General features: G+C 38.0%; 2 protein-coding genes across 4 annotated transcripts in view; one reads left to right on the top strand and one right to left on the bottom strand.

Moving 5' to 3' along the window:
• LOC142353457 (CCR4-NOT transcription complex subunit 1-like) overlaps window positions 1–22,044 on the bottom strand; it is a 279,900-nt gene that overhangs the window by 232,142 nt on the left and 25,714 nt on the right. The gene's annotated exons all lie outside the window — the stretch shown is intronic.
• Window positions 1,166–22,044, top strand: part of LOC142352792 (uncharacterized) — a 34,803-nt gene continuing 13,924 nt past the window's right edge. The window contains exons 1-4 of one of the 2 annotated variants that reach the window (XM_075404900.1): window positions 1,166–1,433; window positions 1,923–1,949; window positions 6,925–7,075; window positions 8,279–8,421. In XM_075404900.1, the coding sequence (XP_075261015.1) occupies window positions 1,201–1,433; window positions 1,923–1,949; window positions 6,925–7,075; window positions 8,279–8,421 (554 nt within the window). In that variant the 5' untranslated portion in view covers window positions 1,166–1,200. The remainder of the gene's footprint in view (window positions 1,434–1,922; window positions 1,950–6,924; window positions 7,076–8,278; window positions 8,422–22,044) is intronic. The other variant, XM_075404901.1, reaches the window with a different exon arrangement.

Here is a 22,044-nt window from a genome sequence, read left to right as displayed (position 1 = left end):
AGTAGAAAGTAATAACTTCTCAAAAAGGAGAGAACAACAAAATGATATTTTACGATAGAAATTTAGATTTGCAGAATAATAGATCAAGATGATGATTTCATTTAAAGGAAAAAGGCTGAAAAATGATATATATATATATATATATATATATATATATATATATATATATATATATATATATATATATATATATAATCCATAAGCAATGCGAAAAAGTTGAGATAGAAGTCCAATCACAGCACCATGATTTATAGTGAGTGTCGTAAAGTTTACCAAAAATGGCTTTCTTTAATTTGCCGGGAAATCATGTGTAAATAATATGCATTGGCCCTTTTCCTAAGAGTTCGCTCATTTTTCCGTTGATATCATAATCATTCAATGGTTGCCGAGAAGTATGTACATCAATTAATCTCACTCTAGTAATAGCTATATAGATTCTAAGAACCTTCAAACATTGATTCTGAGGACCTCTTCTTGAAGGTTACTTTACAATAATGTCTTGAATTGAATGAATTTGTCCTTGTCTGATTATATGGTAATTTAAACTTTCGGATAACTCTAACAAATATCAAGACTTTATTTTGAATTCTGACTATGTGTTATTTTGTCTTGTATGTATACTTTTTTGAAATTCAAAAATCAATCCGGTCTCTTAACTAAAACTATTAATTACAACGCTAACGTTGCTATATTTTGAAAAAAAACTAAAGTCTAGTTCCATAGTTTTCGAGCGCCAAATTGACGCAACTGAAAACGTCACTTTGAGCTTCAACGAAGCTTTGTTGCTCGAAATTCAGTATTTTGTTTTTTTTTTGCTCAAATAGCGGTCTAAATTTCGATAAAGGTGAGCGATTAACAGCCTTATTAAGTCGAGAAAAGTGTAAGTTTTCATATTTCTCGCAATTTGCTCGAATGGCTTTGATTGCTGCAGTAATTGCAGCACTAATCGTTACCTGTTATTATGTTAAAACGAATGAATTTCTGTAAAAAACTTTTTCACTGTCCAAAATCAATTACAAAATCGGAATTATTTGAAAAAATGAAAAATGAAAAGGCGCTCATTCAGTTCTTGAACCAATTTTGAGGTTTTTAATCTCTGCCCATCAATAATTTATACACAGAAATAGATTTTAAAGTTATTTTTAGTAACCCGAGGAGTTACGGTCTCTGAGATCGTTTTGCAGGTTCAAAAGCTACCCGATGTTTGAGAAGGGTCAACACCGACCTCCCGGAAGTCCCCCAGAGAGACTAAATGTGCATCCGAATTATTCGAGGACAGAGAGGAACTGGAGGGATACAGAGGACAAAAGGTCACTCGAGACAGAAGCAAACCGGCCCTTTTACCCAACGTTTGGGACTTCGGGTGGAGGGGCACCATTGAGGGACGACGAGGGGAATAAAATCACGAATCTGAAATCTGATCCGGAGACCAGGTAGAATTTGATCACTCGCCGATGAACTTCTTCATTATTGGCTGGAAATTGTGAAAATTGTTAATGAGCCACAACAAAGCTTCCAGTTAGAAAATATTTACCTCTTTCCAGCTCATTCTTGGTGGACATTTTTTATTTGATAATTATGTCTTTATATATTAGGAAACTACTCGAGGTAAAAATAGACATTTAAATTATATGATGAATAATTACACAGCAAGATGATGACAAATTATTAGTTGATCTATTTTATAGAAATATTGCAAGAAAAACCAATATAGATGGTCAAGGTATGGAGGGTCAAGTTCGATAACAGGGTGATGGAGGGGTTTTTTTTTTGGGGGGGGGGGGGGAGAGCGTTTTGCAACAAAAGCTCCGAGGTTGAGGTGCCGCATTTCTTGTGACAGTTAGTTTGAATCAAGCAACTCAAACAATTACTCCTTCTTGCCCTGTAAAATTAATTCTTGTTAACTTCTGAGCAAATTTTAGATCCAGAATCCGGCATATCTATAGGAAGTAAGTGTTGAATTAATAATAATCACGTGACCCAATGCTAATTCAACCTCTCATCATTCTTCCCGTTAAATATCATTTCATACCCATTTACGGTACCATCGCCATTATTTCATGCCCTTTCATGATGTCATGTAATCGCTAGTATTAATATTATCAACGTTCTTGATTTCGCATTGAATAAAAAGTTTTGCATTTTCGCACCAGGAATTGTGTTTGCAAGCTGCGATTCACTTTTGGACAGACATTTTAACAGAATTTTTTATGGCGCTCGTTCAGTAAAAAAGGTTTTAGTAATGAGGTAAATTAGAAACTGTTTGAGAAAAAATATAATATAAATAGCATGTATTTATGTCGCATTCAATCATGCCAAGCAGCTATTCTTGAATCTAAACGGCCAAAAGCTGTTCACTCTCCATTGACCTCAACTAGTTATTAGTTAGGGGGCAAAATTATCAGCGAATAGATTCTATCTTCGCCGAGATGAAGAATGATAGTACAACTCAATTTACTGCTCTCAACAATGATAATTTTGATTTATCGAACAAATGCGACAATGTTTGGTTACAATGTTATGTCTGCACCCACCACAACATTATAAAAGCGACCAACACCTAATATTTAAACTATATTCTTTAATAAATGACAATATTACATGTCAACCAGGGTTTGATCTTGTCGTATTTTGTCCGCTTTCATTTCGACTTTGTTGTTAATATTATAGAAAACCATATTGTATTGATTTTGCAGATCCAAAACACAGTTAAACTAAACAAATCTATGGTTTGTGGTTACACTAGGAGACATGTAATATGAATTTGAAAAATTTGACCAAATTTTTTTATTTCTTTTGTCTGAACAACCGTATTATGCTTTTGTGTGTTGCTGGTTCCTCTCGGAGAAGAGAGTGGCCAGGTATTGAGGAAAAATTCAGATTAAAAATCTGGTGAAAAATTTTTTTTTCCGTAACAGTTTTCCTTTTTGAAAAACAACTGATTTCAAATCAGCTGATGTTCGGTCAACTTATCATAAGACTTTCATGTAATTGAAAAAAGGCTTTCTAATTGCAAATATTTAGTTTCATTACAAACAAAGTGTGATATTTAATTTAAATTGAAAACAACCTAATACTGCAAAGTTGCGCCGAAAGCTAGATTTCAATTTTAGGTTATCATTTTTTAATTTAATTCCTACAATTGAATAGACAACCCAATGTAGGAGCACAATTTTTCAGCCTTTGCATGGTTTCTGTTTCTGAAAAAAGGACTATACGGATTTTTTAAAACTGTGTTCTTTCAAACGTTATCTAAAAATTTGCGTTGCCCACCGATGGTCACATTTGCGAGTCATTACAACCGTTAATCCGTAACTTATTATAATAATTTTCAAAAGTATATAAAGGTTAAGTTGCGTGAATTTTTATTTTCCTTTATTTCCTTGAGTTATTGTTCGATGGATTATTTTTTCTGCTGGCAATAGAGAGAGAAATTCAAAGCAGGGTACTGAGGATTAGACAGCTTTTGAAAATTAAAAGTATTTGTTTTCTCATCTTCATTTTCAATTAGTTCGCAATTCTTTAAAAACTTACTGTGGATCCAGCAAGCATCAAAGGTAATTTTAATCAAAACATGCATTTTTGGTATCGAAAAATGTGCTTTCGTTTGCCTCCGCAAAAAACTAATTCAATTTATTTCTTCTTGTTTATAAACAAAAACTTCAGTTTGGTTTTTGCATAAAATTGTTCTGATCAAGTTTTTGGAGACTTTGAATTTTTCCGAATGATTTAAATAGTCGAATCTATTATGTCATCTTGTGTGTGTGCAACTTAAATCTGTCAGCATTCAATAATTTATTTATCATTCTTATTACTGTTGCACCAGCCCCTTTATATTTCAGTCTAACTAAACTTTTCCAAGAATTTTTTAGCTGATGGATTTTTTTAGTGAAGAGATTTTTTGCGGACAAGATGACTGAATACAAACCAACGTATTTTATATAATTATCAGTAAAATTTAGCATCCTTTTTGTAAACAAAACAGGAAACTACTTATACTTTCAGCTATCCTATGACAGATTTTTTTGGGTTCATAGAAGTTGAACGTTTAATGCTCTTCTTTTGTACTCCTAACTGCTCAAAATTTAAGCTAGCGTTGTGGAACGTTGAGATACAGAGTTATTGAGATACAGAGATACAGATACAAAAAGAATGGTCTGCTTAGGCAAAAGCAAGTGTTTGCGTGTCATACCTTTGCATGATTTTTATGTATTTTAGATTGGAGACACAGGGAAAAAATATCTTTAAATTTTTCACGAAGCGCTATTACCTTTTTGTGTGATGCTTTTGAGTATTATATTTCTTTTAAGGCAGTTTCTCGAAAACCAAAAAGATTGCCTTATGCTCTAAAGGAAACTTGTGACAGTTTGAAATGCTAATATTATTATTCAAACGTTTCCTATAAACTTTGTTCTTTTCAGAAAGGTGTTGATGAGATACCGAGCCTGATTTACTGAATTATAAACTAAATAATTTAAAATTGTGGACGTTAAGTTGAAGTTAACAACAAAATAAAATCATTTTCTTTATAATTGAAATTTGGATTCAGTCTTACATAGATGTTTTGTTAGCTTAGTGGAAAAACGCCACTAAATTTATTCAATAAAGTTGATAGCACCTGTTTTTCATATCTCAGTGCCATGCCACACAAAATTTCAGGATGTTTTCTCATTAATGATCCAATTTTTTCCTAATATTTTTTTTTGCAGTTGAATTTACTTCAGTAATAGCTGAAGAGGTAGCAATCTACGTTTTACTGCAATCAAAAGACATCAGATTTAATTTATACAGACTATTTCCGAAGTGAAATGACAAAAAATAGTAAGAGATCATTGAAATATTTTCATTATTTCCTCAGTTTGCTACAAATTATATTTAACACAAGCACTACGAAAAGCATTGCCTCTTGGCTCACTTTTATCTCCGAGCAGCAAATGCGATATTGTTTTTGCATGTAGAATGTTGTGTACTGTAATTTTGTACTACATTTTGTTTTTTTAAAACGCAAATATGAATCCGTTTCTGGTGTCCTCAAAGATATAAGTTTTTTTAATGCGGAAGATCTTCATCTATACGGCTTTGCTAAATTGTTAATGACATGCTTACGAAATGAGAACCTCAAAATAGGTATGAAGCTTTTCATAGCAGTGAAATTTGAGTATTCACTTCAAATGAGGAAGGAGAAAGAAATTTCCTCAACATTAGTTTTTGAAAAACAACTTAGTTAATAAAGTAAGAAAACTACTAAAAGTTTATCTTAGGTTCGACTTAAAATTTTTTAGTTAAAGTTGTGCAACTAAACAAACGTCAGATGTTATAGCTTGTGCACGATTAGTTGAATAACTGCTTTCTCATGACGATTATTTAACAAGGTTTATATACGAAATAGCACAACGTTAGAGCCTCTATAGAACTAGAATTGTTTCCTTTTTTTTTCGTCTGCGTAGTTTTATTGCCATCACACTGTTTTTTTCGTATTTTTTAAATGTTCGTAACTGAGTTCGAAAACTAAGCATTCGTCTTCCACAATGAGACGCTTGAAAACCGATCTCTGCGGTCTGTTGGCGATCTCTCTGGTGTTCCCATTTTTTACTTTATTGAAAATAATTCCTGATTTATATTTAGAAAATGACAAAGACAACAGAAAACGAATTATTCTTTGTTATTGCAGTAGAACAATAGACACAATGAACGGAATAGAGGAAAAAGCAAGTATTTTTTTAATCAGTTAAGTTGTGTACGATAGTTTCTAAATTTTAATATCCGTTTTCTTATAATTTGAAAAGAATTGGAAATTGGAAGATAGTTGCAGAACTGCTTCACGAGTTTTTTTACAATCGTTTTTCAGACAGTTACGGACACATTGATTTTTTCCTAGAATAGCTACACTCAAATTGCGGTGTCTCGGCCTCGACAAACACTGGCAACGCTCTATATCAATTTTAGTTCGATTTGACTGTTAGATTAAAGTTTTTCAAAAGTGATAATGACTTCACATACACTGGATAAACTCAATGTCAGTTTAAATTTAACTAGAAAAACTGCTCGACCGGAAGAACTTTCAATTTCTCTTATACATGAAACAAGCAAAAAAATATTCTGTAGACATGAACGGACAGAAATCCTGTACGCGCACAAAATTTTGGTGAACGCATGAAATTCTGGACATAAACGCACATTAATTCAATTATTGTACTAACTTTTACCGAACGAACAAACGTCTGGACATGAGCTCAGAAGAATCTGTTAAGCGCATCAAATTTTGGTGAATGCACAAAAGTCTGGACATTATCGCACAAAAATCTGTTAAGCGCACCAAATTTTTTCGGACGCACAAAGGTGTGAAGATGAATGCACGAAAGTCTTACCTTGAACGCACGAAAATCTGGCGAGCGCACGAAAGTCTGCTGAACGCACGCAAGTCTGGACATGAACGCCCGAAAGTCTGAAAATGAACACACAAAAGTCTGGTGAACGCGCGAAAGTCTGGTGAACGCGCGAAAGTCTGGTGAACGCACAAAAGTCAGGACTTGAAGGCACGAAATTCTGCTGACCACCACAAAAGTCTTGACATCGGCACTTTCTGATTTGGACGGTTGGTCTGGACATAGGCAATTTCCATCTGGGACGGTCTGGACATAGGGACTTTCTTTCTGGGACGGTCAAGACATACTTGCTTTCGTCTCGCACCTCAGCCTGGGAAATTGTCAAAATATCAAATTACTAATCCAACGTACCATCGTGGAATTTCGGAACTAAGTGAAGACATCCTTTAAAAATTGAAAAAGATTTTTTAAATATATTTAAGTAAATTTCAGTAATAAAAACTCAACAATGAATTAATATATTCAGTATTTAAATAATTCAGTTAAAACTTTTAAAAAATCAGTAAAAGTCCACTAATTCACTGTTTTCATATGTCAGGTTCCAACCGCACAAAGACGGGACAGTGATAACAGAGAAAGCGTACAGATACATAGCAGATATGGGACACACAAACGAGTACATCAAAGAACTTGACGAGGCTGTCAAAGAGAAACAGAAGCAGAAATTGCTCGAAAAGGAGAGAGAAGAAGTATGTATGGCCTTAATCTTGTTACTTTTAAAAATATTGTAAGATTATTTAATGGTTCTTACAAGACGTTGTTAGATCTAACGAGATTCTGGCAGGACACTTAAAAGATCTTAGAACATCATCTTTTTCTAAGATTAATATTCTTAAAAGATTTTTCGTTCAAAATTCTTGCAAGAGGAACACTTTTGGAAAAAAGACCCTGGAGCTATGTAAAAAAAAGCGCTCAATAATAGACGGAAGCAACCTCTCATTAGGTTTTTTGGCGGAAAATATTTCATGAAATGGAGCTACAAGCTACATGAAGAGTTATCCAGATTGTTGAAGAGCATGACTCAAGCATGCTCCGATCAGGCCGTGTTGCACTGTGCGGATAGGGGGGGGGGGACTAATGAAAGGCGCGAGTTAAAGGCGCGAAATAATGACAGAACCTTGGTAGCATCTGTGAGGTCTGGATAGACTGCTCAGAGCTGTCCGGAGTGAGGTACCATAGTAATTCAAAAAAAATCAGTACTGAATCATGATATTTCAGTACTGAATCATGAACATATAGAAAGGAATCAAAACCGACTGTGCATGCCAAATTCATGAAAAAAATTGTTGTATGAGATCATTCTGCGAAATCTTCGAGCAAAAAAACCTTAGAATACTATGACACAGTACTGATATAGCATTTTACTATTGATATTTCATGAATGAGTACTGGTTTACTAAGAGAGGGTCCGGGTGGCCCCTCACCCGCATGGGTTCGAACACCCCTGCTGTGAGTCTGTTTGAGATCTGTTGTCATTTGGTCACTCAATTAGCATCGGCCGTATAAATATAGTTTCTGTGACATGTTATGTTCTCTAAATATTATAGTACGCTAAGGCTTACTTGCCCCTGAAAACGCGATCTTGTGTGTCACTTACGCAGGAGTAAATTGTGGCGCAATTTAAAGTGTTTGTAAAACGCATGTTTGTGATAACGTGAAGACTCTGCACAATGGTCGCACTATGGTGAGACCATGCGTCAAAATTTGGGAACCTCAGAAAGTCAGCCTGGTAGATGTTTTTTTTCTTTTGTTAAAAAACCAACTTAAATAGAAAATGCAAGCAACGTTTGAATTGATACATTTCCTTCTGTGAATTTATTGACAGTCTTTATTGACTTGCTGATATAAGAACTAAATTTTATTATTTGTTTATTTTGGTTTGTGTCATGCAGGTGTTGAACGCGATGCACAAGAGAGTTGACCCTTTTGGGCAAGTGGGGGGAGGGGCACCCATTTCCATGCGTGGTCTGGACGCTCACACTGGGGTGGATTTGCACCAGGGTTTCCACCAGAACGATCCAGTTTACACAGATAGGTACAAAATTTGTGATTGCTAATGTTAGAAACGAAGCATATTTCTCTAAAGTTTTCCTTAAGGAAATCGACTGAAAACTTCTGAAAGTTGTTTTTTTTCTAAAATATCTAGAAAATGGAGATCATAGGCCGGATTCATTTTAGTTATTAATGATGAGTTGAATTTAATGAGTAAACACAACAATTGCTAATTAACTTGAGCTTATTTGATGCTTCGTTTTCAGTAAAAAAAACAAAGCAAGACAACGCGGGAAGAACGAGCATTCGAAATTCCAATCACGACTCAACTGATTCAAATAATAAAATCTCTTAAGATAAACATACACACAAAAAAACGATGTATAGCTGAATTGAACAAATGCACAAGAATATGAATAAAATGGGCAGTCACGCAGTCGCATCATGAAAAAGAACATTGAGAGTCTTCCGGTTGATTTGCATTCGTGGTTAATACTAGCTCAGACCTTCAGAGACTGTCAAATATATACCATAGTCGAAATTGCACCCATATCCTAATAAGATAATGAAAACAATATTGAAAAAAGAACGCTCTCCCTGCAAGACCTTGCCCAACATGCACACTTATCTTGTAAGATCTTGCATAGCAGCGCTTTTCTTGTACAAAATACTTCAAAATCCTGCAAGAGTTACATGATGAACGTGCAGTGTTATAAATAGGCGTAAGCCTTTAATTTGTCCAAAACTTAGTATTAAGGTTCTAATGTTTAAGATCCTTAGAGTGTTTATATCCATAATGAGACAAGTAACTAGAAATAAAAATGATTGTAAAACGTTTTTTTTCTCATGGTTCTGATAATATTCTGAGGATTAATTACCTCCAAAAAAATTAAATTTAACCGTGAACAATTTATCCATGTCTAAGGCAGTATATGCACCCTTTCTTATAGGGCATTTTTTAAAGACAAGTCTTGCTCAAGAATCCGGAATGAAGCAATATTTTTGATCGACTTCCGTGAGCGACCTTAGGCCACTCATCAATGCAAATTGCTTTGCGTAGTAAATCGAAGATCAAATATAGAAAGTTAAACATATCTTCCAAGTTTTATAAGAAAGAACCCGTTGTAGCTGTAAATAGGTCAAAACAGTCTACCGATAAGGCTTCAATTATATCTTTTTTCATATATAAAGCAACGTGTTCTGAAAGCAATGTAAGTAGACAACGTACATAGCATTAGTACGATCAATGTAACAAGTGAAAGCTTAGACGGCAAGGTTTTTTCGATGCTCTTTTACTGGTTTTTTGTCTGATGTCATTGACGTCAAAATCAGTTCGTATTCAATCGGCAAGTGTCTAGAAAATCTAAAAATATTAAGCCGAAAACCAGCTTATTCGATACATATAGTGGTTATATTTACTTAAAATTAGGTTAAATGAACTTTTTCGGAACTTTCTACGTATATTAGAACGTTTTATTAATTTAGAACGATTTCTGTACGCATTTAAATTCGAAAATAAATACTCAATTCTGATTGGTTAATATTATTCGTTCATTTACTTCGTAACATCCTCCGGCCCAGAAGAAGATGTTGGGAAAACTGGTACAAGTTTTACAAGCGGGCGGACGAGTGAACCGGTCGACATACGTAAAACGGCGGAGCGCGCGACGCTATCGGAGCCGTAGCGGAGTTCCACAATCCGAGCGGTTGGGTAGTAACCCCTAGGGTTGGTTTCCTCAACTATCCAAACCAAGTCACTGGTCTTAAGGTGTTGCTCGGCAGGCGACTGCCACTTAGAGCGTCGGTTCAGCGTCGGTACGTACTCTTTGATCCAACGGGACCAGATCGCATTAGCGTACGACTCCGCACGGGCGTAACGTTTACGATGGTCGAGCTCATTGTTGCCGACAACAGACGGAATACTGGCAGAGTGTTCTCCTAAAAGAAAGTGGTTGGGCGTTAAAGCGTTCAAATCGCACGGATCGGCGCTTACGGGTGTTAAAGGACGCGAATTGAGAGCATTCTCCACGAGACAAAAGGTAGTATGCAGTACCTCATCCGTGAGGCGACGCGTGCCAAGAATAGTATACAACACGCGTTTGAAGCTGCGTACCAACCTCTCCCAGATACCCCCTTGATGTGGTGCGCTGGGTGGATTGAACCTCCATTTTATACCTTTGTGAGCGAGCTCAGCTGCAATGTTGACAACGTTCCACTTTTCAATACTTTCTCGGAGTTCTTTCTCCGCTCCAATAAAGTTAGTGCCATTGTCTGACCAAATCATGGCAGGTGTACCCCTACGTGACACAAACCGCTCAACTCCCATAACACAAGAACTGGTGTCCATGGATGTAACTATTTCGACATGGACAGCGCGAGTAGTGAGACAGGTGAAGAGGAAGCCCCACCTTTTCTCAGTAGTACGGCGGACAATAACATAGAATGGCCCAAAGTAGTCAACGCCAGTGTTCGTGAAGGGAGGAGACTGGTAAGCAAGTCTCTCCTTAGGTAAGTCAGACATGATTGGTTGCATGGTTACAGCTTGGAATTCTCGGCATCTCAGGCAGTGTGCTTTGATGGAACGCAAGGATGATCTTAGTTTCAGTACTGTGTAGTGTTCCTGCACAATTGATCTTAGGTATTCAACGCCCTGATGGTAATGCTTTATGTGCGTGTGTTCAAGGCACAATTTTACAAACGGATGACGTGCATCTAGGATGATTGGGTACTTTACATTAAACCCAACTTCAATTAACCGCTTGATGCGGCCCGAGGAGCGGATTAGCCCATTTGGACTAATAAACGGTGAATGTGGAGCAATTCGGCTACTCCGTTTAACGAATTTATTGCCAAGAAGATCTTTTCTTTCGGCTTCAAAAGACTCCCCTTGCACCAAATACTGTAGATGACGCTCGGCTTCGTCAAGCTCAGTAGGGTCGGTAATGCTACCATCGGGGTTACGGTAGCCGGCATGTTTCGGCAAAAGCCGGAGAACGTATGCGGCAATGCGCAAGTACTTTTGATAAGAACTAAACTTATCAAATGGGAATAACGACGGAACGGGAGTTGCCTGTTTTTTAACAGATGTAGCGAGAGAAACAGTGTCTTCTATAATGACTGCTTGAATGACGCCAAGTTTGATGTTATTAATGACGTCTTTGTTCGGCACGAAAGGGAACCTTGAGTTAGTTAAGAAATGTGGACCATTGACCCAACTGCTTAGTTGCAAAACCTCAGCGGACATTCCACGCGTGCCAGCGTCAGCTGGATTATCCTTAGTTGCGACGTGGTTCCATTGGTCATGGCTGGTATGCTCCAAAATTTCACAAACGCGGTTTGCAACAAAGATTGGTTGCTTTTCATTAGAGTTTATCCACTGAAGAACGGTCGTGCTGTCTGTCCACATGAATACTTGGTTAACAGTTACAGTAAGTGCCTGAATAATTTCGTTCTTCAGCCGAGCGGCAAGTAGAGCTGCTTGCAATTCCAGTTTTGGGACAGTCATTACCTTCAATGGCGCCACGCGCGCTTTCCCCAAAACAAACGCAAGCTCTGTTTTTATCTTGCTCGTAGGAGTTGTTACTCGGGCTCGAAGAAATGCAACGGCACTAAAAATATCCTGAGAACTGTCAACGAACATATGCAACTCTATATTATCAAAGGGTCCGCTAAAGTAACTTCGAGGAATTTTGATGTTTTCAAGCTTTGGTAAGTCCGCACTCCAAACCAAAAATCTTTGAACGATATCCTGTGGGAGCTCGTCATCCCATTGTTGTCCTGTGACACGCCAGATGTCTTTTAAGAGCAGTCGCGCACCGACGGTAAACGGTGCGACAAGACCAATGGGGTCAAAGACTTTCGAGACAAGACTTAGGACCAAGCGTTGCGTGAGGGACTTGGTGATAGCGCAGCTTGTACCCCGACTCACAACTAAAGTGTCATTAGTGTGATCCCACTTTAACCCTAGCACATGCGAAGAATCCTCCTGACATGAAACAATAACCTTGGGCTCAGTAGTTTGAGGGGAACCATCAATTCGGTCAGCCAGATTTGGTACATTGCTTACGAACGTTGTAAGCTTGAACCCACCGAGATGGAGAAGATGTACCAATTCCTTCGATCTATTGATGGCTTTCTCGGGAGACTCCACTGAGTCAAGGTAATCGTCCATGTAGAAGTTTTCAAGGACGGCTTTTGCAGCTTCGGGGCATTGTCTCTCGCTGTGCGTTGTAATGCATAGTTGGCGCATGTGGGCGAGTATTTAGCCCCGAATATGTGGCGCGTATATTGATACACTACAACGTTAGTTGTGGGGTCCTCCCGCCACAGAAAGCGAAGTGATGGTTGATCTGATGGTAATACGCCAACCTGTAGAAACATTCCCTCGATGTTGGCAGAGACGGCATATGGATGCTGTCGGAAGCGAAGAAGTACGTAAATAAGGTTTTGGAGCAAATCAGGGCCAGTGAGCAGAGATTTATTCAGTGAGGCGCCATGAAATTTTGCTGCTCCATTGAGCACCCTACGCACCTTACCCGGTTTGTTCGGGTTTAAAACCGGATGGTAAGGTAGGTACCACTCTTCATCGGACCGGCTCTCAACCTTGTGAGCGTCCGGAACCTCAATTACATACCCCTTATTAAGGTCTTCTTTGATGGTACTAGTATACTTCTCTCTGAGGTCTTCATCCTTGGCCAAACGTTTTTCGAGCGATTTTAGTTGCACAAGGGAGGAGAAGTAATTATTTGGGAGCTGGATGTTGTCTGCTGCCCACAACATTCCGACATCGTATCTCAGGCCATTGTGTATGGTGGTACTCTCAAGGATCTCGTGAGCCCTTGCATCTGCTGCAGATCTGGAGTCGACCTGCTTGTTTACCCCGAATGATTCAATGTCGTACCATGACTTTACTTGACTTGCTAACTCATTGTCATGTTCGATATTCACTTTAAAGCACGTTGAGGTTAAACAGGAACTTGATGGTAACCGACCGCTTAAGACCCAACCTATGGGTAAGCGTACGGCAACGGGTGAAAGCTTCTCATCGGCAGAGAAGTATTCTAACGGGCGGATGGCATGATAGACATCTTGTCCGAGTATCATCTCAATGTCTTTATAGGAATATGTCACGGGATCAAGGACTGCTAAGTGTGGGTAAGTCTCTTGCAGGGCCTGTACATTAATTATACCTGAGCCGACGTTCAGACTCTCCTTAACGAAAGGGTTGATGGTAAATTGTTCGAAATCTTGATGTTCTCTTGGTTTCACAGTAACTTCAACAATCCTAGTGTCAACTACTTCTTCGGTATTAATACCCTTGACAGTTAGCTTTAGTGCTTTACCGTGCAAACCGAGTCTATCTGCGAGACTACCGGCCACCCAAGAGTTACTGCAGGCGGTATCACACAAAACTAAAGCCTTGGTATCTAAACCGGACGAATTGACCAACTGCAATTCCGTTACCTGAAGGAGCCCCTTAACATCAGTAACAGATGACATTGTTGTGGTCCTATTAGACGGCTGTTGACTAGTAGTTGCTTTACTTTGACCTGTGTTGCCAGAAGACTGGATAGTATTGGGATATGTTGACTGTTTTGTTGGGAAAACCCTATCTGCTCCATGCAATAGTGAGTTATGCGAACTATTACACCCCTCTGCTCGGCACTTTCTTGGCTGAGGGCACTGGCGGAATGTGTGCTTGTCCCGTAAGCACGAAAAGCAAAGTTTGTTATCCGCCACCAACTTAGCTCTCTGGGTTGGAGTCTTTTCCTTGAAAACTCGACACTCCCATAGCCGGTGGTTACCTTTGCATACGATGCATCGAAAGAAAGTGTTTGTGGAAGCAGATGGCATTTGCTTCTTTGTTTCCCTTTGTTGCGAATTTGATGCAAACACTTTTGAAGCTGTTTTGGTCTTGGTTACTGAAGTGCTGTTATCTTCAGGCCTTGCCTTGGTTGCGCTTTGTTTCATAAGATCGTGGGCCTCAGCCTTTTCTTTAAGCCAGTCGTTAAAGTCAAGGAGGGTAGGTTTAAAGAGCGACCATGACTCTTTCATGTTTGGTGGTAACTTTTGTACTGCTTGGTTAAGTAGGGAAGCGCTCTTTAAGTCAGCATCATATGATATTGACTTGAAAACCCCAACGAGGCTGGATATTGCTGCAGAATAGTTTATGATGTTATCACTATTGTGCATTTTAAGAGGCGGAAAGTTGCTTAGTTTATCCAGGTGTGCACTTACGACTGCCTGCGGCTGGCCAAATTTACGTTCCAAAGTCCTTAGTGCATCCTTGTACATTAAACCACAGTAAGCAAACTCGGCGATTGCAATCTTTGCTTTACCGGTGACGAGTGTTTTAAGGTATGTCAATTTAACGTCATCAGTAAGCGACTGCGAGTCAATCGCGCTTTTGAATTGACCATACCACTCATGCCACTTTAATGGGTCGCCGTTAAACTCTACAAGTTTCCACTCGGGCAAAGGGTCGTTTTTCCTACTTGTTATCGCATCAGCCAGTTCCCTAATCAATGACGCATTGTCTGGTATCGGAGGGGCAGTTGAAGACACCTGCGGACCGCTCCAACTCAACGGAGTGGGCCCAACATAGGGTTATGTTGGCTGAAAAACCGGAGTGGCTAGACCAGGTACAACATTACTAGTAATTCCGATCGGGTTTTCCTGCTGTGCACCTGATGGTGATTGCATATCAATCAAAGGGGGCGAATTCTGATAAATTCGTAGTGGAACATTAGTGCTTGATGGTGCGTTATGCGTGTGTACATTTGGAGGCAGACTATTCACGGTGGTTGTGTTTTGATTGACTATTGACGGTCTGTGTTGTGGAAACCGCCAATGACTCATATTTGGCACAAAGTTCTGGCCAAGAGGGATATTGGGCATATTTAGGAAAGGAGGAGCAACAGAACGTATTACTTTGTTTACTCGGTTATTATTATTTTGAAAAGTGTTGTAGACGGGGGGGTTGATTGATCATTTGGGTGTGTAGAATGGGAGCAGTGACGTTAGGTGCAAATACTGGGTCCGGAATAGGAAGGTCAATGGGATGAGCGGGTTCGGAGTTGTGCTGTTGAATGTTTGTACTTGGTGGGGCGCTTGGGTGCAGGGGAACGTTTATTGCGGGGGCTGGATGATTTGTTGTCGGAAAAGGAGGAAGAGTGGCGTTTGGTGCTCGGGGGACAAAATTAATTTGTTGTCGGGAGCATATTTGCTGGGCCGAATTATTCTGGGGCAGACTTGATGTTTCAGGTCCCCTGGATTGTGAAATTTGAAACTGTGCGTTTGGAAATAACTCTGTTGCATTATTCTGATTTTCTTGCGGTGCGAACGGCTGTGGTGGAATGGGCTGTTGAATGGGTGGTGGAGAAGCCCCTGGGGCGTGTACAGAAGGCGGCTGACTATCCGCGGTTCCTTGATTAGTTATGCTTGGAAGTGCCATGCCTTGCTGGCCTGTTTGATTCATTTGCGCCCTTAGGTGCGCCTGGTACAACGCCTGTGTGTTAGCAGCAGCCAAAAAATTTTCAGGTGGAGTATAATAGGGGTCGAGTTGCTGCAAGGTCTCATTGCTTAAAATGTAATTGCCTCGACAATTTTTTGGAATGGAATGCCTTGAAATTTCAGTGTTCTGATCTTCCACTGTCTTGCCGTTGTTGTGGCTAGGACATTCTGGAGGGTCAATCATAACCTGTGGTTCACTAGTTTTCTCCTCATTGTGAAAACTTAAAGCAAGTGAGGTGTTGATCCAGTCTTGGACAGCCTTTTCACTTCTCATTGAGCTCCTAGCACTTGCAGTTGTTTCAGATTGGCTACCTTTAGAAACGGCGTCCATCAATTCAAATTCTTGCAGAGTTGCCTCTGCCAACCGTTTCCTGTTGCTTTCCTCCAGTTCATCTAATTCCATTTGCTTTTTCTGTTTAGCAAGGCGAATGGCTGCCTCATTCTGTTTTTCAATTTCTTCGTGCTTCATTTTGGCAATTATGTAATCATGTTTACGCTGACTAGATGTTTTTGACGATGTCATAATTGAAGGAAGTCTAGAACGCATGGAAGCCCTTGGTTCCTGGAACTCACTCACTTTATCATCAGCAGAGTTGATGTAGTTTCGTGCTGAAGCGAGGATCTTGTCGTTCTTATTTGTCATTGCCTCCAAGTAAGACTCTAATGAAGGAACAAGTGCACTTGTATCCTCCGTTTTTCCAGCGATTGCAATCAGGTCCTCATTTTTGTCTACAACAGTCATAAAAGCTTCGTTGCACTTTGTAACTAGGCGTTCAACTTTCACTCGCCTACTTTGACTATTTATACAATGAAGAATATCTTCATGTATAGCATGCAATTCAGCTTCACGCTTTGACCTGGCAGCGTACAACTTTTTGACTTTTTGATCAAGACTATTAGACATCATGATGTTATTATTTCCAAAGACCAGCAATCCTACCACTGCACACGGTTATATTTTACATGCCCACTCCAAACAAACCTAATACACGCAAAAACGAGCCCAACGCAAAAGACACCAAATACAGCACACTGTAGACAGTCTGTAAAACAAACCACCCAAAGAGCAAAGAAGGTCGTCGAGCACACTGTGCCCTACAAAAACAGAAGTGGAGCGCTGAACGCTATGCGCTCAACGCGGAGGGAGGCAAAGGACACACGTAAAGTCGAGTGAGCAACGCGCGACGAAACGGAGACGTTACGGACTGAAAGTCGAGCAAGCAACGCGCGACGCGACGGAAACGGGGCAGACGAGAAGTCGAGCGAACAATGCGCGACAGAACGGAAACGGGACGAGCGGGAAAACGAACGAAACGTGACGGTGGGAAAGAACGGGCGAGAAATGAGTTCGGAAAGAATTATGTTAGCAGACCACAGTAAAAACTCAAGCAAACAACCTAGCCTTAACTCCAGAACAAACTTAAGTCACACCCTAGGAAGAAGGAGAGAAGCTACTGCAAGACAATCTAATATAGTTCACAATGGGTCTATAACGACAAATTTAATGGCAAACTAATTTACGGCAATGCAGTAGTACACTAAAAGGATGTAAGGGCCAAGAAATTTACTAGCCGTAACTCCAGAATAAACTTAAGTCACATCCCAGCAATACCCAAACCAAAACAACCGATCAACATACTAACGGTATTAACAAACTACAGCAAAATTGAATAAACTACAATAGTGTGTTTGTAGACTAAGATAGTTGGAAAAGTCAAGAAACACTCCAGCCGTAACTCGAGAATAAACTTAAGTCACACCCTAGAAGGCAACAAGACCAAACAAACTAGCAATCATACAGTTACACACAAACATACAGCAGCAAAATCAAAATACTACAACAGGAAGGCTAGTAAATTAGTAAAGTTGAAAAGTCAAAGGACAATCTAGCCGTAACTCGAGAATAAACTTAAGTCACACCCTAGAAAGCTATAAGACCTAAACAACAAACCAGCATACTAGCATACTCAACATACTACAGCAAAAATAACAACATGCTTCATCACATATGATATACTACATCGAAATCCGGAAGAAAAGCGGAAGAAAACGAAAAGCGGAGTGTTGGGAGAGCGACGTTATTGAAAAAACGGAACACGGAGAATTGAAATGTTAAGGGACGAAAAGGACGCGGACGAAACGTTACATAAACTAGCGAAGAGGCAAAATTATAGTGATTCGATCATTTTTTTTTGGTAGGCCGGAGGTTGTGAAAATTTTCAACTTTTTGTGTTTATTGGGTTTCACTCAGTTAACGAACCTTCTTAATGAGAAAATGATATTTTGACAAATTTGTCAAAATTTTATGCATTTGTCCGATTTTTTTCACATTTTTGGTCAATTTTTTGCAAATTCTTGTTTACGGAACGGTATTCCAGTAAACTGGACGGTTTTAAACTCAGAAATACGGTTTATCAATATTCGATATTGATATTCTATGTTTTTTCGAGTTGCATCAAAATTGACCAAAAATTTTCAAAATTCGAACTTTTAGCATTATATTCTATCAATTTTTTCTATTTCAGAGGTTATTTTTGATATACGAACCAACTGTATCAATTTTTTCGAATTTTTGGTAACCCCTACCTTTTTTTCTACAAAGAATAGTTTAATTTTACTACCCCATGTGATATTGAAATAAAATAGTTAACGAGTTGGGTTGCTTGCCGTCTAAGTTCAAAGCATCAATTTACCGCAAAACAAAAAAAAAATTAACAACCTTGTTTTGTCTTCCAGTTTGGCACCATTTGCATGTACCTGCTGAAGTACCACGGTTTTGGACACGTTTTCTCTGGTCCAAATCTTCTTCCAGTTAATCTGCATCCATTCATGACTCTCTTGCGTTCTGACCACCTTGGTAGGTCATTCAATTTGGTCTCGAATTCTTTCCTGAATTGTTCGGGTAATATTACATCTGCGATTACTATTGACATCAAAACTCTTTTTTCCTCTGCATGAGTGGCGACAATCTGTCTTCGTTTGTGATCTCGCTTCATTCTATGATCCGTGTAAAAGAGTAAACCTCTTAACGTTGTAACCCTGTGATTGAAACATTGGGTATTGCATAAAGTTTTTCGTGCGAACTGAATAAATGGGCAGCTCATGATCTATTAATTCAGTTTATCACAACATTTAGGCTAAAAGCGAATTTATTTTTTGTTTTCAAACAAAAGGTGGTTCTGTAAGGAGCGGCACCGAAATGTAGCTGTAAATAGGTCAAAACAGTCTACCGATAAAGCTTCAATTATATCTTTTTTCATATATAAAGCAACGTGTTCTGAAAGCAACGTAAGTAGACAACGTACATAGCATTAGTACGATCAATGTAACAAGTGAAAGCTTAGACGGCAAGGTTTTTTCGATGCTCTTTTACTGGTTTTTTGTCTGATGTCATTGACGTCAAAATCAGTTCGTATTCAATCGGCAAGTGTCTAGAAAATCTAAAAATATTAAGCCGAAAACCAGCTTAATCGATACATATAGTGGTTATATTTACTTAAAATTAGGTTAAATGAACTTTTTCGGAACTTTCTACGTATATTAGAACGTTTTATTAATTTAGAACGATTTCTGTACGCATTTAAATTCGAAAATAAATACTCAATTCTGATTGATTAATATTATTCGTTCATTTACTTCGTAACACCCGTAACTAACTCCAAATGCGTTTCAATACTGGGCCAGCACAATTGCAATTCCTCATCATAACTGAATCATAGACTGAATCATATCACTTTTCTTACCTGTCAGACTTGCGTTCAGTCTCATTTACAATGGTCAGATTTGGGTCAAGTTCGAAAAAAGAGCTCAGTACAAAAATTGAATCCACAATTTCCCGTCACCTAGACGTTTGCTTTCCCTTCTGCGCCACCCTGAATTTTGGAAGTTAGTGTTTTGCGCCGCTAATATACGCTTGAAAAAAAGCAAATTTCAAGCGGGAAAGCGAGAATAATATATAGCAATGGAGACTTTCCCAGTACTAATTTACACTAGGAGTTCTGTACGGGAACACACTTATTTTGCAAACATCTTGCAAATCCATAGTTATCATGGAAGATAATGTACAAATCTTGTAAGGACTTTTCAAGAATATGAAATGATTATATTATTTGTGATAATTGCAGATTGAAATGTTGGTTGCGTATATCTTGCTTATAATTGAAAAACTACAAATTTATACATTAAGTTGGCCAAAAGTAGTTATGACTGTGTAGAAATAAGTTGATTATAGAAAAATGAAAATTAGAAAACTTCAATTGCCAATGAAATTTTGTGCCTCAAAGAGGCAGCTAAGTCACGTGCAACCTTTTCAATAGAAAAACATAGCGTGACCAGTCGGGAAATACAGATCAAAGAATTGCATGAAAAAATTGAAATTTAATGTACTTGACAAGCAGATCAATTGAACAAACCCAGCCAAAAAGTCACATTCTCAGAAACTAAAAGAAGCAAGCAAACTAATCAAAATAAAAGTTGTTTAAATTTTTGTAAATTTTACCTTGAAGGCCAATTTTGATACAATTCAATTTACTCAATGACTCAAGCACAATCCTTTAAAAAGATTTATTTGACACGAAAGGTAAATATGACAAATGATTCAAAAAATTGAAAAGTGCAAAAATTTAAAAAATTTCCAAGTTTCGATGTGAAAAAATGTTTAAAATCATTCTGTCTCCAGAGTTTTGTCATATAAGTCATCTGCAAGACTTAAAAAAAAACTTTTGTTGGCCTTTAAAAATCGCTAAACTCAGTTAATGGAGAGAAAATTCAAAGTTTAAACAATTGCAAATTTTAACAAAATATTGCTAAATTTTTTAATTTTATTATCGTTAGAACCTTTTCACTGGCTCCCGAAATCGAGCAATATACCTATTACAAGCTTTTACTATTTTCTTTAGCTTATAAAATCAATAAACTTGGAACAAAAAGTTTTCAGAAATTCCGAAAAAAATTTTCTGAAAAGTTCGTGTTATTAAAATATTGATAACCACTCTTCTAGCCACTTGCTTCTACCATCTATGCAGTGACTTTAGTAACTTTTTATCCAATCATAGGTCCCCTGATGCCGCGAAAACCAAAAAAAGACAAAAATTCTCAACGAAACTTGAAAAAGGTGTTTCAATTCGTGCCCAGAAAAAGACAAAATTTGTTAAAAAAACTTGAAAAAAAAATTGTAAAACTTACTGTAAGTTTGCTTATTTATGTTTGGAGTGACAAACGATATAGCTCTTAAAGTTGTCAAAAGTAATTATGTCTCATAAAAGAACTTTATCAACTAAAACAACCTCAATTTTTTTTCTACTGGTCCTCCAAAAAAGTGAAAATTGACGAAAAACCAAAAAAATTGCATCATTTTGAGCTCAAAAACTTCCTAAAAATGACCGACTAGCCTAAAATAACGGCCTTCGCAGTTACTTCACCACTATAAGCACTTGATGGACTACTGTATAGGGCTAGGGGTCTCTGGTGAAATTTGTTACCCGCTGAACTTTACTTGTTTAACCCGTGTTGAAAACATAAAGTCATGAAAAAAGTTGTGAAAAAAACTTACAAAAAACAAAGCCGGACAAATCATGAAAAACAATCAAAGATTTGAATTAAAAGACGAAAAACTTAGAACCACTCCATCAGACCGGCGTATCAATTAACATTGGCAGCCAGAAAGGCAAACAAGTCCAAAATTGTAAAAACTAAAACAACCAAACAAATTTTTAAAAAATTAATCAGTGCTAGGACTCTTGAAGTTTTTACTTTAACGGTGAAAAAAATTATCTTCTTAAAATTACTCTTTCAAAGCACGCACAAGACTCCAACGGGGTTCATTGGCGTCACTAAGTATAGAGAACTAGAGATAGAAAAACAAAATTTTATAAATTCAAACTTCTTTTTCAAATTTCTAAAATGTTCGAAACCATTTATGTTGCCTGCCTCTCGAATCTTTCCAGTTACCCATCTGCAAATCTGCAAGACTCACAGAAAAATAATTGACCTTTGAAGATCTGTGAACTCGCAAAAACGCAAAACATTTCCAAAGAATTTGAAGAATTCAATCTTTATAAAAATATTGTTAAAATTTGTGACGTTATTATCTTTAGAATCTCTCATTGTCTTCAAAAATTTATTTAAGTCACGGAAATTTCCACTGGCCCATAAG

The sequence above is a fragment of the Convolutriloba macropyga genome, chromosome 14, assembly GCF_964194025.1.
Source record: "Convolutriloba macropyga chromosome 14, txConMacr16.3, whole genome shotgun sequence".
In the NCBI taxonomy this organism is placed as follows: Eukaryota; Metazoa; Xenacoelomorpha; order Acoela; family Convolutidae; genus Convolutriloba; species Convolutriloba macropyga.
Note: the sequence above shows the minus strand (reverse complement) of the source record. Positions and strands in the feature narration are given on the sequence as shown.